At 44.5% G+C, this 17679-nt stretch overlaps 1 protein-coding gene across 1 annotated transcript; it reads left to right on the top strand.

The window, feature by feature from the left end:
* The first annotated feature begins 5373 nt into the window (after window positions 1-5373).
* Window positions 5374-17064, top strand: STYXL2 (serine/threonine/tyrosine interacting like 2). The gene is made up of 6 exons (XM_074857341.1): window positions 5374-5510; window positions 6257-6392; window positions 8793-8887; window positions 9906-10137; window positions 10885-11102; window positions 13257-17064. Exons 2-6 carry the CDS (start codon window positions 6277-6279, stop codon window positions 16085-16087), a joined length of 3492 nt encoding a protein of 1163 aa, XP_074713442.1. The 5' UTR covers window positions 5374-5510; window positions 6257-6276; the 3' UTR covers window positions 16088-17064.
* The last annotated feature ends 615 nt before the right edge of the window (window positions 17065-17679 follow it).

The following is a 17679-nucleotide window of genomic DNA, read 5'->3' as shown; positions in this document are numbered from 1 at the left end:
ATTTTCAGCTTAAATTAATCATACTCACAATGCAGTGATAATACCGATGATCTCTGTTTTGATTTTTGAAGGAGGCTACCTCAAAAGTTGGTGTTTACATCGGAGATACCTGTGTTTAGCCCAGTAAAGTGGGTCTGGATCTTGATCTTGTGCTGACCCCATACTTGCATGGTAAACCTGCCAAAAGCCATGCTAAAGACTGCCTCTTTTTCTATATGGCAGTTATTCAAAACACCTCTAAGATAATGAAACTTATTAGTGACTGGAAATCCAATCTGTACTTCTGTGCTTGCTACATAACCTCTTCAAACAAACTGTTAGCACAAAGCAAATTAAAGCACATGAGACTACAGAAACTATACTCTTTGGTAATCTTCCAAATTAGGGCATTCAGTAGAAAAATCCATCCTGCTGTATGTGTCTCATCTTTGATAAGCTGCAGGCATTAGGAGATGGCAAGGGCCCTGCAAAGAGAGGAGAGCCTTTTTCCAGAAACAGCTTGCTAACTTCTAAATGCTAACTACAAATGACTCAAGACATAAACAAAATTGGAGCAAGGTCAGTAGTCTCCTTTCTCCTCTTTGGACCCCACAAGGATAAGGTTCCTCACAAGGATGAATTTCTTAAATTTTTACCTCCTTTAAAGACTTTAAGATCTTTGTGACTTTATCCCACAGCCTCCAGGGAGAGACATGTAGGATCTTTGCCCTAGCTTCCACACTTTTGATTTTGCTCCCATTTAATATTTTAACTGAATCTGATGAACAGAGATAGTGACAGAAATGCCATCACTGTACGCCATCTGCCCATACTTCCTCTGTTAATTCTCAGTTCTCTACATAACAGCTTTGAGTATTCACCGAAAGAAGTTGGTTACAGTCTCTGACAGACACTGTACCAACTTGGTAATCTTGCCGTTATCCTCTTCACAGAAATAAGACTTTCACTATAATTTATACAACCTCTCTTCTCTCTTTTCTCCCCAGTAATTTCAAAACTCACTTGACTGATTTCAGCTAAATTTGACAGACAGGAATCTTAAAGATGGGAAGTTCCTTTCAGTCTCATAAAAATCACCAATCCCAAATCAGTTGGGATAAGAGAGAAATCTAAATGAATGGTATCTCTTAGGCATTAATCACTGTCTTCCATTCCAAGAATCTGTGGTTGTGCAACCGATGCACCTAACTATGGTCTGTCTCATCTCTTGCACAGTCAGGCAGATAGGGAAATATGGCATAGCAAGTAGTCATGGGGGCAAGAGCTGATGGCTCTGTGAGAGATGTTTATTGTGCTGGGGCGCCTGGACTGCAGGACACACGTCCATTAGAAACCAAGCTTGTTAATCCCACTGCCTGTGGAAATACATGGGGTTTAGTCTGTTTTCTTAACTTCAGCAACTGGCTAGCAAAAAACCCGCAACAGAGAGAACTTGCAGTTGAGCTGAAAACAGCACCTATAACAATAGTTCCTCAAATACCTAAAGCAGGTCTGAGCTTAGTAACCTTACTGTCTAAAAGATAGTATGTAGATTAAGCACTGCATGTTAACCCTGAAACAAATGAATTATTTTCACATAAATTTATTATTTAACTGTTAAAATAACAAGGTGCATCCTCTCCAAGTGTATTGGCATGTGTCTAGTTCCACTGCTCTGGGGAGGAGGGACAGGCGCTGGATCTCGCCTCATGGTCCATAACTTGGACAGGCTGCCTTGTCTGGTGTCTGTGCAGAGATACTGCTGTGGAAATGATTCACTGTGGGAACAGTTTTACCCTGCCTCTATCAGCCACTCAGCTGCGTTACTAGTAAGTAAGTTGGTGCTCAGATTGATAATGTTCTGTTGTTTTGGAGACTTAACTCAATAAGACTGGTTTCCTAGGTATCATCGAGAGCATATACTTCAACACCTGATACTTACATAAATCTGATGGTAAGGCACTTGTCTAGATGCACTTTATTTATAGCTTTTGTTAGTTATTTAGGCCTAGATTGGAAAAGGTATTTGGCACTTATATCCCGTCACTTCTCCCTGGCAGTTCTCGTTGAAGGCCTCAGGAACTGTTGATAAATGCAGGAGGCAAATGTACAGTTTACGTCTGAGAAGTCAGTAGAGCTGCCCAAACAGAAAGACTGGGACAGCTGGCAATTTTAAGAAATTTTAATTTTTTTTCTGGGTTAACTTTCTTTCCCTGTCTAGTGCGAGCTGCTAAAACTCACAGGCATTGGCACCACAGCTAAATAGAACTGCTATAGGTACCGTCAACACTGCCAAAGCTTAGCCATGGCCCTACTTAGGCTAACGCAGGCCTGTATCTTAGCTTAGGCTGAAACACATCAACTTCTTCATCACTCAAGCATGGACAATGCAAACCCTTAAAGTCTTATTTTTGGTAATGGCTGCAGCTCTGGGGAATCTTTTTGCTGATATATAAGATTTTTAGGGGATATTATTACTTTATTTAAATGAAACTGCCATTGACATGAAAAGCTTTAATATGAAGCTAGGGTGGCTTTATTGTCTTGCTAAAAATACATTCTCTGATAAGGCTCGCCTATAAAAGCCAGTGAGGATTAATACGTAGGTAGTGTAGTGCTAACACTATAAATGATAGTAACTCCTGTTAAGACAGAGAAAGATGAACCTTCCATGAAGATCCCATCTTTCCCTCCTAAGAGGACAGCACCTGGCCGTGTTCAGTTTGGGTTCATCTATGAATGGATATATTAATCACCAACGACAGATGCCCAACCACTTACAGCTTGTTACTTTTTGCAGTGTTTTCATGTGCATACGTTCATTAGCAAAGATTTCTAGCATCCTTGCCTCTGTTCTGCGTGGTCATCTTGATCCCATAAAGCAACAACTTGTAACAAACAGTGAAGAAGAGCTGCCAGGCTGCCTGCTGTCTGTGTATTCTCCACAAGTCTCCAACACATGTGACCCTGTCTGTATCTCTACATGTGAATGGTTGCAGTGGGCAGGGCAGAGCTTTCAGGTGTAGTCATCATCCCCTGCTGCACTTGTGTCCTAAAGATTCATGAACAGGATTTTCAGAAGCAGCTCAGTGACTTAAAAGCATCAGTTTTTACTGATTGTCAATGGTATACATACTCCCACAACATTTAGGTCCTTTGAAAACTCTGTTCTTCAATAATAAGGGAGTTCATAGGCAAATGTCTTTAGATCACTTCCTGCCTCAATTAGCAGTAATTAACAAGAACACACGTGGCATTGCATTGCAGAAGTGGCTAAAAATTACATTGCCCAGAGGAGGCAGCTGTAGGATCAACACAACCCATCCTCTTTTGGTACATGAAACCATTAGGATCTCTTCAAACCTGTAATCAGTAATCCATTTCTCCTCTTGATACGACACCCGAGATTCAATGTACCACTTTGTCTGGTTCCTACTTGCTCACCCCAGTAACTGTATTAAGACAAGTCTAGGCTATGAGCACACAAGGACTTGAGTGCCTGTTTCACGGCTCTTCCCTGCCATGAGGTGGACCCCTACAGATGTTGCCCCATCCCCATGTGGGGATCCAGCACTCAAGTAAATTGGAAGGGGGATTTTCAGGCCCTGCCCAGCATGATGCAGCAGCAAAGGTATCTGTGGTATGAGATAGGTCAGCTCTCTTCTCCACTTCTTTTCTTGTTAGCTTGTTTGTTTGCAAAAGGAATCAACAGTGGGATGTCATTGCATGACTCGGAACTGGAGCCCCCGGTACAGGTAAAAATAGCACTTAGGCTTTCATCTGGATCTGCCCCAGACCAGTGTGGCCCATGAGCTTTGCTGGGGTGTCAAGAGATGGGAACTGTAGGTTTTCTCTTTGAAAAGGCATTGGAGAAGACACAGTGTACCTCAGTCCTAGCTCTTCCAAGAACAAAAATCAGCTAATCATACAATCATAAAACCACAAAATGGTTTGGGTTGGAAGGGCCCTTTAAATATCATCTAGTCCAACCTCCCTGCCATAAGCAGGGACATTTTTCACTGAATCAGGTTTCTCAAAACCTCATCCAACCTGGCCTTGAACACTTCAATGATGGGGCATCCACAATTTCTCTGGACAACCCGTTCCAGTGTCTCACCACCCTCATAGTAAAGAATTTCTTTCTTATATCTAATCTAAATCTACCCTCTTAGTTTAAAATCATTGCCCCTTGTCCTGTCATTACAGGCCCTGGTAAAAAGTCTCTCTGTCTTTCTTATAAGATCCCCTTTAAGTACTGGAAGGCCACAATAAGGTCTCCCTGGAGCTTTCTCTTCCCCAGGCTGAACAGCCTCAGCTCTCTCAGCCTTTCTTCATAGAAGTGTCCTAGCCCTCTGATCATTTTGGTGGCCTCCCTCTGGACCCACTCTTACACGTCCATGTCTTGTGCTGAGAGCTCCAAAGGTGGATGCAGTACTGCAGGTGGGGTTTCATGAGAGCGGAGTAGAGGGACAGAATCACCTCCCTTGACCCACTGGCTATGCTGCTTCTGATGCAGCCCAGGATATGGTTGGCATTCTGGGCTGCAGGCGCACATTGCTGGCTCACATCCAGATTTTCATACACCAGCATCCCCAGTCCTTCTCTGCAGCCCCCAGCCTGTACTGATATTGGGGATTACCCTGACCCAGGTGTAGGACCTTGCACTTGGCCTTGTTGAACTTCATGAGGTTTGATGGCCCCGCTCCTCAAGCCTGTCAGTGTTTTTCTGGATGGCATCCCTGCCCTCTAACAAATCAAGTGCACCACTCACCTTGGTGTCATCCATAAAATTTCTGAGGGTGCAGTCAGTCCCACTGTCTATGTCATTAATAAAGATATTGAACAGTACTGATCCCAATACAGAACCCTAAGGGACACCGCTTGTTGCTGGTCTCCATTTGGACGCTGAGCCGTTGACGGTAACTGGATGCAGCGATCCAGCCAATTCCTTATCCGTCGAATAGTCCATCCATTAGAGGTAAGAATGATGTGGGGGACTGTATCAAAGACCTTACAGAAGTCCAGGTAGTTAACAGGTAGCTTGCTTCTAGTAAGCATGGAGTGGCTCATCCTGCACAGCGTTTCCCAAGGACATCAGAGGTCATACCAGCATTTCAAGCTGCGCCTGGTGGGCTCCAACTTGCCTGGAGGCTCCCTGCAGGTGGACGTCCAGTCTCACTGGCTCTGGGCTTTCCTCTGGGCTCCTCCTGCAGCTGGGAAATGTCAGAGGATACAGCTCACAGTGGGGAAGGAGTTAAGTGTTTGACCAGCTGCTGCCTATGAGGCACTGAATTCTTTCCCGTGCAATCCAGCAGCCAGTGTCAGGACATCACTATATTTAGAAAGCTGATAAAGGTTTGGTGCCTACAGTTGTCCTGCCCCTTGATGAAGAAACCGCAGAGAGAGTGAGAGGGGGCAGCTGATTTCTCTCCCCCCAGTACCATTCCCTGCCAGGTTTCCTGCCCTCTTCACTCGACTCCTTTGGCGTGCCTCTGGCAGGGACCCCCAGCAGAATCGTCCAGGCACAGGGGGTAAGTGCTCTTTCCTTGCTCCCCTGGCTCCTCGCTTGTTGCCCGTGAGTGGCAGCCACTCCTCAGCCCCGTTGAAGGCATGCGGCCATGGTCCTCCCGCCTGAGGCCAGCTGCTGGGGCCCTTTGGAGCCGCTGCTGGCTATCGTGGCACAGCGAGGCAGGAGTTGCTCTGGCCGGACCTGGGAAAGCATCGGCTGCTGTGTTTTCATGCTCCTAACCGAGCTACAGCCCCCTCGCTCTCCCACGCCCAGGGCGGGCACGGCAGCCTCCCCACAAAGGATTACAAGGACAAAGTCCCGAGGCTTAAAGCGCCTTCAGCCTTGAGCTTTAGGAGCGTTTCATTTTGGGGAGGCGAGGTCTCATGTTTCTTGCCCGCAACGCTCCTTCCAGTCCGGCTCTGGCTGTGTACAGCTCCTTTCAGCCACCACACATGGCTGAGCTGGCCAGGGGGGGGATAGAGTTTCTGCCCCGCCACCCCTTCCTTCCTGGCCTTCCTGCACGCTTACTCACAGGCAAGAAGGGCATTGGCGCTCGCTGGGCAGCAGCCAGGGAGCTGCACAAGGCTTTGGGAATGGCAGGCACCCTGGCAGAGGAGCCAGTGTGGCTGGTTTGTGGCGAGGGCTGCTCGCAGGGTTGTGGGAGCCCCTTTGCCATTCCCCGCCTGCCACCGCTGCCCCACAGCCGGGGGATGGCCTCCCGCCTGGACGGCTGTAATGGCCCTCCCTCCTGCTGTGCTCCCCTTGTAGCGGATCCTCTCACAGCTGCCATGGCCAGCAGCAGAGATTCAGACAGCGAGCAGGCGGTGCCGCATGATGAGGAGGACGAGGGACAGGACGTGAAGGCCGTGCAGGCCCACTATCTCCGCAGCCCCTCGCCCAGCCGGTGAGTATGCTCGCTGCCATGGCCTCCTGGTAGCACGTGGTAGATCAGCTTGCCTTCCCTCCTCTTCCACCACCTCCTGTCCTCACAGGCACTTGGATTAAGTGTGGAGCGCCCAGGGTTTCCCTCTGCTCCCTGAAGCGGGGTTAGCATGCCAGCAGGGAGAAAGACTGCAGAGACAGAACTCCTGTGCTAATTAATCCATCCCGCTGAGAGTGTATGAGCACACGGAGGGGATAAATTGCAGAAAGCATTACTGTGGGGTGGTATCGTTGCTCTTCCCTTTCTCATCCTCTCATGTCCATGCCCTTGTCGAAACTTCTGATCCAGATTTCAACTCTTCCCAAATTCATCCCCATTTTTCTGTCCATTATAAGGACCTGTGGATTTTTTTATGTTGATATTAGCCTTTCCCAGCCCCAGAAAGACTGAGGGTCTTCAGATTTGGGTTTGGTTCAGAGACATCTTTAGCTACAAGCTTCAGGCACTGAACAAGAGGCTGTCACAGTGCAAGCCAAAATTGAGTTACCTCAAGCAAAACAAGCATGATTAGATGTGTTTTCTCCTATACAAGTAAAAACACATCCCTTTGTACTCTTTTCCTAAAGCAAAATGCTCTACAGGGCTTTCTGTACACTTTGAGATCCTTTAGCTGAAGGCAGGGAGTAGGGATCAAATTTGAAAAGAACGTGCCCCAGTGGCCCTCAACAAGTAGGAGGTTATGAAATGTTTCGCATTAACTGTTGGGCACTGCAGAAAAATGAAGACAGAGTGCTTATTTCATTTAACTACATGCGTTTAAAAATTGTTTAGGAAGTTCACTGAGCTCACATAAAGTAAAATTATGTATTGAACTTGGTAAATCACTCTTCTACTGCTCATCAGTCACTCAAAATGAACAGAACCACCTCTCCAGTTTATTCCCTTCCCTTCCTTTGCCTTCCTTTTTTTTTTTCTTCTGCTTTTTTTCTTGCTGTCAATGCCAAAAGCAATGATGAACATGACAAGGTCCTTCCCAAACAGAATGAGGCCCTTGAAGCATCCAGGCTCGGGCAGTTCTGCACCTGTGTGTCTCATGGATGCTTGGGGCAGCTACAGGTAAAATGTGTTGAGGCTGTGGTGGCAGATTATTACCAACTGTTATCTTTTTATTGAGCTTGGAGGTAACCTTTACAGCAAAAGGAATTGAAGGCAGGGCATAGCTGCAAATTTCTGTCAGTTCCTGTAAATGAGACTGAGGATCCCCTTGCTCATCGCATAAACTCCTTTGAAGAGCTAGAAAAGGATTATTTTCAGTCACGGTTGACAAGTGCTGGAACCCAACTAAATGACCTTCGCAAGTCCATTAAGTGGTTTCCAATGGCTGTGCCCTCCATTTTGATTCTGGAGGATGAAGGCAGTTTAGCTCGCCAGGCACTTTGCTGCACCCTGACTGCACATTAATCATCCACCCTCTCCTGCTTTAATTAAACAAAAACAAAGAGTGTATTGCAAGTACTGCAAGCCTGCATTGCCATATAGCTTCTGTGATGGCAGCAAACTTGTCCTAATGATCTGTACCATCTATTTGGAAGGAAATATAGAGGGTGTGCATCAGGGAAAAAGCTCTGTAAAATATTTTGTTAAGATGGACTAAATAAGAGGATTTGCTTGTGCTATACAGGTGGACCCGGATGGAAATATATTTCTTTTCAAGATTGTGACCTTTTTTTGCCTAACAAAAACTTAAGTAAATCATGCTGTGTGTCAAAGAACTCCCTTCAAAGGTGTTTGTGGGTTTCATAGTTGTTTCTGACCTGCAGTTAGACAACACTGTGTGAGTGGAGAGACTGATCACAGATTCGTGCTATGAAGTGACCAATGTACTGAGGGAGAGATTCACAGTCTTCAATCTTAATGCTTGCATTGCAGCTTGTGGTAACTCAAAGGATGCTTGTAGGCAATTAGCTAACAGAAGAAAAACCCAACAGTTTTCTACCATAATCTGTTCTGAATTGTTCAATGAATTCTAGTTAGGACAATGTTTATGTCTAAGTAAGAGCTACTTTTGAGACTATTCCTTGTGATCCATCCCCCTCCCAGTCTCAAATCAGACATTGATCTTCTCTACCCAAAAACTCCTCCACCAGTCCATTCTCTTGCACTCCAGCCCACCACAGCTCCTCCCCATGGGACCTGTCTATGTCCTGCAAACACTGGATACCAAGGCATGTTTGAAGCCTGTAGTGCCACGCTGGAGAGCAAGGTGGGGGTGAGGGGTGGGAGAAGAGCTGGGGCTTCCCTTCTACCATCAAAGAATCCTCACTGCTCCAGTTCCCTCTGCTCTCTTCTGGAATGGGAAGTCCTGGAGATGGGATCCCAGTGGAGGGCATTTGCCTAATAGGCAGTGTGGTTGGTTGGCAGGTATTCACTGATATCGGACACCGATACAGAGAGCATCTTCATGGAGCCAATCCATCTGTCATCTGCTGTGGCTGCCAAACAAATAATCAATGAAGGTAAGAGGAGCAAGGGTAAAAGAACTATGTAAGTGATAGAGATTTGGGTTGCACTTGTTTTGCCTTTCTCATCCAGAGATCCTAAAATGCTAAAGAAGCCTTTATGAGAAAACCCCACCTGAGGTAGAGGTAAAAAACACAAAGAAATAAAGATTTACAGAAAGGTTTGGTGACTTCCTTTGAAGTTGTGCACTGAATCTGTGGCTAAATCACGTACTGCAGTGGTGAATACAGTTTGATTGTTGGTTGCTTGCTGGAATGGAATGGAATGGAATGGAATGGAATGGAATGGAATGGAATGGAATAGAATAGAATAGAATAGAATAGAATAGAATAGAATAGAATAGAATAGAATAGAATAGAATAGAATAGAATAGAATAGAATAGAATAGAATAGAATAGAATAGAATAGAATAGAATAGAATATTTTCAGTTGGAAGGGACCTACAGTGATCATCTAGTCCAACTGCCTGATCACTTCAGGGCTGACCAAAAGTTATAGGATGTTATTAAGGACACTGTCCAAATGCCTCTTAAACACTGACAGAGATGGGCCATCGACCACCTCTCTAGGAAGCCTGTTCCAGTGTCTGACCACCCTCTTGGCAAAGAAATGCTTCCCAATGTCCAGTCAGAGCCCCTCCCCAGTGGTGCTACTTTGAACCATTCCCACATGTCATATCACTGGATACCATGGAGAAGAGCTCAGCACCTCCCTCTCCACTTCCCCTCCTCAGGAAGCTGTAGAGAGTGACTGCATTCTTCTGGGGCTAGAATGATCATGCCCTTAACTCCCAGGCCTTTGGCCAGTGTGGGTCTCTGGACTGAGAGGACAGTGCAATACTATTACTAACTACCTTGAGGCTACTAGATGAGCATGTACATGCACACACTGCAGACAGGGCAGTGTGATGTTACTGGGGAAAAAAGCAAGCCACAAGGCTTGCCTAGGAACAAAGAATGATAGGTCATATATTTGTTTTTACATGCTTTTAGTTACAATGTCAGTTTATTCCAGAACTGAAGACAAAGGACACCAATGAAGAGTCAGTGTGTCCCAGGATGTTAGAATCTGCACGGCAGCTGATGGTGGAAGACCTGTACAACCGAGTTAAGGAAAAGATTGATGACACCAGCTTGTTTAACACGCCGTGTGTGATGGACTTGCAGAGGGCACTTGTGAAAGACAGGCTGGAGACCCCCAGGGATGCTGTGGATGAAGTCTGGCCTAATGTCTTCATAGCAGAAAAGTGAGTGTCGGTTTTTGTCATCAAGTTGCACGAGATTCCCAGTGAAGGGTCAGATGGAACCACTGAAGGCATAACATGTATTACATGCATCTAATACCTTTCATCCCTAGAGACCCCCAAAGTGTTTTTCCAAATATGCTCACAAAGATCTCTATACTGAAAAATAAATACTTCTGGAATAGAATCAGCAGCTTTCCTATGCTATTTTCATGCTTTGATGATTTAGGAGAGGAAAAGGCAAACGAGCCGAAATTAGACTGTTCTGATTGGAATTTGGCCCTGAAATTGGGACTAAAATCCTTGTTACACATAAAAGACAGTTAAAAAAGAAATGCTGTAGCAAATGTCAAGTGGAAATGGTTAGGTCTTCTGCAGGTCATCTGAGACGACAGTGCAGTGATCAGACAGAATTAGAAGGGGACATAGTGTAAAACATCAATTGTGTGGTAAAAATTGAGAAATAAGTAAACAGCCTAAACCTAGGATGGCAGGATGAGTTTAAAATCAAGCTGGAGTGGAAACCGACCACGCAGCTCTACTGGTGAGTGCAGATTTCTCATTTTCTTTTCCCAGTGAGTATTGGAAAGAAATACCTGTAGAACTCTCAAAGGACATTAAGGTCTGAGTGGAACCGCATGTTGGATGAGTAACCCAGACCGGGAGCTCTGTAGACCTTGTAGCAGACGGCTTCTTTCCTACCCAAAATAGGAGCATTGATATCTAACATCTTTCTTTTCTTTTCTGAAGAAGTGTTGCAGTGAACAAAAGCCGTTTGAAGAGGCTGGGGATCACGCACGTCTTGAACGCAGCTCATGGTACAGGTGTATACACAGGAGCAGGGTTCTACAACGGTCTGAATATCCAATACCTGGGCATTGAAGTGGATGATTTTCCAGATATGGATATTTCCAAACACTTCCGCCCAGCTGCAGAGTTCCTTGACGAAGCACTGCTGACTTACAGGGGTAAGAGGAGAAGATTACAGTGTTCCAGAATGCTTGGGAATTAATGGGTGGAACTGTTACTCTGATAAACAGCCAATGCCACATTTGTAATTGGGTAGAAGGCAGATACTTTGTTTTCTGCGTCCAGTTACAGTGAACACTTCTTGCCCATTTCTGGCATGCCTCATTCAAAACAGAAAGGGGCAAACTAGTGAGAGGAGGTAGCCCTGCTGCAAGCCCCATGTCTTCTGACTCAAAGTGGCTGCGAGCCACCTCCCTCAACTGCTTTGAAAGTACCCCACTATCGCAAAGAGGTGAAGCCCTGCTCCAATAAATATATATTTTTATATTGATATAATATTATAATATTGATACATTCCTGTACACTGCAAGTTTCAGTTTTGCCAGGATGTTTACTACAAAAGAACAGGCTGATTTACTAGAACAGTCCAAACAGCTGGGTTGAATCCCTGGATATCTACACCCAGGCTACTCTATAATTTGCTGTACTCCAATTCCATGGCAGCTGTTATTCTGTGGACCTCCAGTGCATACTGGTCATTTTGTTGCCATTTCAGTGGACAGTTAGAAATATTGTCATGGAATTCAATAAAAAAATGAACACCACAATCAGTGGTATCACTGATATTCTTCATATATGTATGCAGTGCGTTTAATTTTGGTAGAGAGACAACAGGTTACCTCCTAGTAGAAGTGACAGTGAGAAAAGTGAGAAGTTTTGTTAGTACACAAGAAAAGTTGAGCCAATTTTAATAGCTCACTGACAACAACACGAGGAGGGACACTCTATCCATCTATATTTGTCCTCATAAGTCCCATTGCTACCCTTGGCATAGTACAAATGTTACTGCTGCTGGCATTTATCAACCCTTCAACTCACTAACCCAGCAAAAATGACAGCCCATCAGGGAAGAGATGATTTTCCATTGGGTTAGTGAACTGCACTGGCTCATTAAAGGGCCTGGTCAGTACCAGAGATGACACAAGAAAGGATGCACAGAGACAGGAGCCTTGAAAGAAAGCAGAGGAATGAGATCTCCCCCTTTTGGTGAGCTGTTACTGTTAAAACACTTGGAAGGCAACGGAGAGTTTTGATACTAAGAAAGGTGTAAAAGACATTTCAGGATTGTAGGAATAGGTACATTAGGTAAATACTTGCAGTAGCATATCAGCACTCAGAAGGGTGGTGTTTAAAGTGGCTTCATTAAGTTTCAGTGCAAACAGTTTGATTAAACTGAAGTTTATCACACATTTAGAAACAGTAATTTCTGTTATTTGCAAGCTTGCAAAGCCTCATTTAAGCTCTCTTCATATTTACAAGCTTTTCTTTAACTGTAATTTGCTAGAAAAGTAACTTTAAAAAACAGTTCTTCTGTGCCAAAGCTCAGTTTTCTGCAATAGGTGGTTTCTGTGTAAATGCCATGAAATAAAGCAGATCCTCAGCTTTGATTCCAGCTCTTGCAGTCACTGTTTACAGAACAGTGGGTCCCAGTAGTTTGAAGCAGCTGTATCAGTTTGTCAGAGTCAAAATCTTCTGCTAGTTGCTTGGCTCTCCTGTTCTGAGATATACTATGACTCTGGCCTCCAGCCAGTTTACACATAAACTGTTTGGGTGTACCTTGCAAAACAGCAGCTCTGTATTCTAGCAGAAATATAATTAATTTAATATAAAATTGTATTTAAGTCCTATAATGTGCTTTATTAAAAATTATTTGCTTATCCTCCCAATACCCTCCTGGAGGCTAATGCTAATATATCCCTTTTTACATATGGGGAAACTGAAGCGTGGCAAGCTTAAATGTTTTACCTTAAGTCAGCCAGCAAGTCAAGAATACTGTATCACTTGTCTTTCTAATACCTTTCTAATAAGTTTTTTGATTATTTGGGGAAGTGAAGTGTATAGGTGAAAATACAAATATTACTTAGATTGTTTTAATATGTGCCTGCCCACAGCTTTTGAAACTAAAGTGGTTTTTATTCATATGTATCTAAATTTTTATTAAGATGAAGCTAACAGATATTTTGTATTGGTTACAGTCACTGAAACATATAATCTGTTTAACACTATTCAGAGAATGCTTTTGTGCTACGTATCAGAGCAGCCTCTCTGTGTTATTGGAAATAACTAACTACTTTTATATTCAATATCTGTAGGCAAAATCCTTGTCAGCAGTGAAATGGGAATCAGTCGCTCAGCTGTGCTCGTGGCTGCTTACCTGATGATCTACCACCATATGACCATTCTGGAGGCTCTGATGACTCTGAGAAAGAAGCGTGCCATTTACCCCAACGATGGCTTTCTGAAACAGCTAAGGGACCTCAATGAGCAATTGTTGGAGGAACGAGAGTTGGAGCATACTGGAGATGAAGAAGTAACTCCTAGTCAAAGTCCTGTTGCCCATGCAGGGACTTCTTCCCAGCTGTCTGGAGTTGAGGACTCAGAAAGCATCATGGGAGCCAAAGCCCACTCCATCACAGTAGAAGAAGAGGACACCAGCAGCCTGCTGGGTAGTCTTATGAGCTCTTCATCAGTGGGAAAAACTAGCCGGGTTTCCAAACATTCCACCCTCATCAGTGAGGAGGAAGAGGAACAGTTGTATGAGGAATGGAGGAAGAAACAAGGCCTGCCTGCAAAGGAACCAGGAGGTAACCATGGAAGAAGAACATCTCCAAAGCTTCCAGATCAGGAAGGAGAACAATCTGAGGAGGATGTGGAACAGAGGATCCATGACTGGCAGTGCAGAAATGAGAAATACCAAATGGATGGTCCACCCAGGGAGGAGGATGGAGATTCCAGCATGGGAGGAAGACCTTACCCAACAGGTGAATTCAGTGATGTTGAGAGTGTGAGCAGTTTTGAGATCCGAACCCTAAAACAACAGGTAGAAGCCAGTAGCTTTAGCAGGATGAGGAGGAGCCGCACAGGCTCTATGTCTTCAGAGAGCACCTGGGACATGTGGAACCAGAGGCTTCTGGAGGTTGAGAAAGAAGCTGCTCAGAGGTATCATTCTAAGAATAAAAATTGTGGGGAGAGACAATCCCCAGAAACAGGAAGAAAGGAGAGGGATGTGGATGAAGAGAGTGTGTTTTCAGACAGTAGCTCCTTTTACAATTTCTGCCAGAAGAACAAAGACAAGTTGACTCCTTTAGAAAGGTGGAAGGTCAAGAGGATCCAGTTTGGCTTTCACAAGAAGGATTTAGAACCATCGTCATCTTCTGCACCATCTCCAGCAGAAGATGGCAGCCAGGCAGATGGGGAGGAGACAGAAGGGAAGAGTTTGTCAGATATTAACCTGACTGCTTACCAGGCTTGGAAAACGAAGCGGCAGAAGAAAGTGGGCAGTGAAAGCAAGGAGGAATTTGTGGAGTTTGCCAAAAGTGAGGATTTTGCTTCAGCTAAAAAGAAGCAGAGGCGTGTAGAGCTCCTTGAACGTTCAAAGAAAATTTTAGAAGAAAGCCAGTCCATGTGCAGCTGGGAGACAGACAGTATGATGAGTGGGAGTATCCCACTGTCAGCTTTCTGGCCCTCGGCGCCTTCTGCAAGCGGTGCTGAGGATGCAGCTTCTGCACTGAGCATGCAGACAAATCATTCATCTTTATCGCAGACCAGGAGCAGCACAGGGGCAATGCAGCCAAGTATACCTGTTCCCAATCTCCCAGTTGGCCCAGGTGACACGATATCCATGGCAAGCATTCAGAACTGGATTGCTAACGTGGTCAGTGAAACCATTGCTCAAAAGCAAAATGAGATCATGATGCTTTCCCGTCCATCGTCTGCAGTGGCCTCCAGCATAATGTCAGGAGACCTCGGCAGGCGTGTAGATGATGATAAGGTTTCTCTCCTCAGTGCTCAGAGTGGCTCGTCTCTTGCTACCTCTCACCTTCGCCAGCAGAACTTGCACAGGGCTGAGTCTCAGTCTGTCCTGTCTTGCAATACCTCAGTGAGTGCAAGGACAGATGGGACTAGTTCAAACATGAAGACAACACAGACAAGCAAGCCACTGTACAGCCTCTTTGCTGATGAAGTTGACCTAAAGAAACTCAGGAGGAAGGAGAAGGAGATGCAAATGGAAATGAGAGAGAAAATGACAGATTATCAAATTGAAAAGGTGATCAGAGACAATAAACGCAGCACTTTATTTAAAAAAAAGATGACCAAAGGAGATGAAAATGAAATAGAAGATGACAGAGAGAGTACAACAAATAGCCACAGGCGCCCCTTGCAAGCAGATCTTGACAGAACTGATACAGTCTTTGATCTGTCCAGTCAACCTGCAAACACAGGTGCACCAAAGTCAGAGATGGAGACTGATATCACCAAGTGGCTCAGTGGCCTGAAAGCAGAAAGAGAACCACCGTCATATTATGATCAAAGTGAGAAGGCTAGAGAGAAATATAGCAGATCATCCAAAGTTAGAGAGATGGATTCTGAAACATCCAGTTACAGATTCTCCAGATCCCAAAGAGAAGAGCTGGACAGCTGTTCTTCCTACGAGTCAACAGGAGATTCACTGAGAACCATGTCAAGATTTTCCTCAGCTTCTGCAAAAGAGGACAAAAAGATGTATAAGTTCACAAGGTCAAGAGTCAGTGAGACAAGTTCCAGAGAAAAGAGCCCAGAGCTGCACGCTTTCAGCCGAACACCTGAACCGTCCTTTGACTCTGAATCCCCTGAACCATCTACACAGAGTCGAGTTAGATGTCATCATGTGGAGGCGTGTGAAGAGGAGGCCAGGTCAGACATGTCAGAATTTGGAGCTAAGAGAAAGTTCACCCAGAGCTTTTCAAAGTCTGAAGAGGGTGGACAGAAGGAGGCAAAAGTGGAACAAAGTGAAGAAAGATTTGCATCTAGACAGTTCTCTCAGTACAGGCGAAGCACGCGTAAAGAAGAGGAAGAAGAGATGGATGATGATGCCATTATCGCTGCTTGGAGAAGCCGACTAGAAGAAACTACGGCAAAGCTCCGGCGCAGAAGGGAAGAGTGACCAAGATCAGATTATAGGAACACAAGCAGAGCCACAGAGTCCCTGAATCACTCATCATTATATTTCTGATAATCCTTTGTGGTTTGTAGGGCATTTCCTGCAGATAGTTCTCTTCTTAATCAAAGGCGATAAAGGGAAGAGGTCAAGTTTTGGAAGTGTTTGTGGTTTGTCAGAAAGAAGATGCTAGTATTAAATGATCAATGTAGGTAGGAACACAAAGTTAGAAGCCATTAGGAGCCAGACGATGTTTCAGCAGCAAAAGCAAGTAACGGTGGCACCTCAATTCAAAAGACCAATCGCATCCCATTTTGGTTATTTCAATTTCCTAGTCTCATTACAAACTGGACATATTTTTTCTAGGCTCTTTTTGATCATAAATGGAAGAAGCCAACAGCCTTTTCTAGGAACTTGAAGAATGTTCCTCTCTTAGTCAGTTTTACTTTATACCGCTGAGAAGATATTGACAGGTAGGCTCCATTTTCTGCACCAGTCTTATGAATGTCTACAGAAATAAGACAGTTCAGGGGAATACATGTATTCTTTCATTTCACTAAGTAGCAGAAGCAAAGTGAAATACTAGAAAAAAGAAGATGCCTCCTTCTTTTTAGAAGTTCAATGCAATAATGAGTGTATTCATGTGGTACCATTGTTATCTATTAGACAGAGTCATCTCTGCTTCAGTATGGTTGGTTCCTGCTAATAACTTTGAGCCGACAAAGGAAAAATGCAGTGATGTTAACAGCCGTCTAAAAATGATGTTCTGATGTAGTTAAAGAGACAGAGTTAGGGTTAGGATTAGTGTTAGGTTAGGCTGGGTTTCTGAAGTACTGACTTCTGTTTGTTGTACGTATGCAGCTCGGTTAAGTCTGTGCTTTTATGTCTATAGTCACACTGTCATGTATTAATTTTCGACGTGATTGCCTTAAAAGAAGAGTGATACACAGACTGACCTCATAATAAAATGATGTGTAACTAAAGTGTTGGTGTAAGGCACCATGCACCTAAGGACAAATTGTATGTCTGTTGAATGTGGTACTTGGAAGCTCATTTTTAGGAGATGGTAGGTTTAGTTGGCGTGTTACAGTTAATGTGTTGTTTGTATCGTGAGCTACAGAACCCACTTTTCAGAGTGAGTGGAAGAGCACAGTCTCCATGTTAACTGAGTACAGCACGTTAAGAATCTTGGGTTTTTCCATGCCCTGCAGAGCCTCGTGAGCTTGTGTGACATGACCTGCCAGTCCTGCCACAGCGTCACTTGTGTGGCTCGTATGACACTGTGTCTTTGACTCATCAAAGCACCCAGCTCTTTGTCACCAGTCAACATCCTCCACCTCTCTCTTATAAATACCTAAGCCAGTTTCTCCTGATTTCTACTCTGGAATTATCTGTTCCCTCTTCTGTACAGACTGTATTTTGAAACAACAAAACCCTCTGGCAGAGCTGAGTATAAAACAACAATGGAGAGATGATGCGGTATTGCTCTCTCACAGGAAGTTTTGTCTTTCTTTTTCTTGTCATCTCTTCTCCCTCCCACTGTGAGGCTTAGAGCTCACTATTACTATTATGCTAGTACCTCTCCCTATTTTAATTGT

Source organism: Strix uralensis, chromosome 2 (assembly GCF_047716275.1).
Source record: "Strix uralensis isolate ZFMK-TIS-50842 chromosome 2, bStrUra1, whole genome shotgun sequence".
In the NCBI taxonomy this organism is placed as follows: Eukaryota; Metazoa; Chordata; class Aves; order Strigiformes; family Strigidae; genus Strix; species Strix uralensis.
Note: the sequence above shows the minus strand (reverse complement) of the source record. Positions and strands in the feature narration are given on the sequence as shown.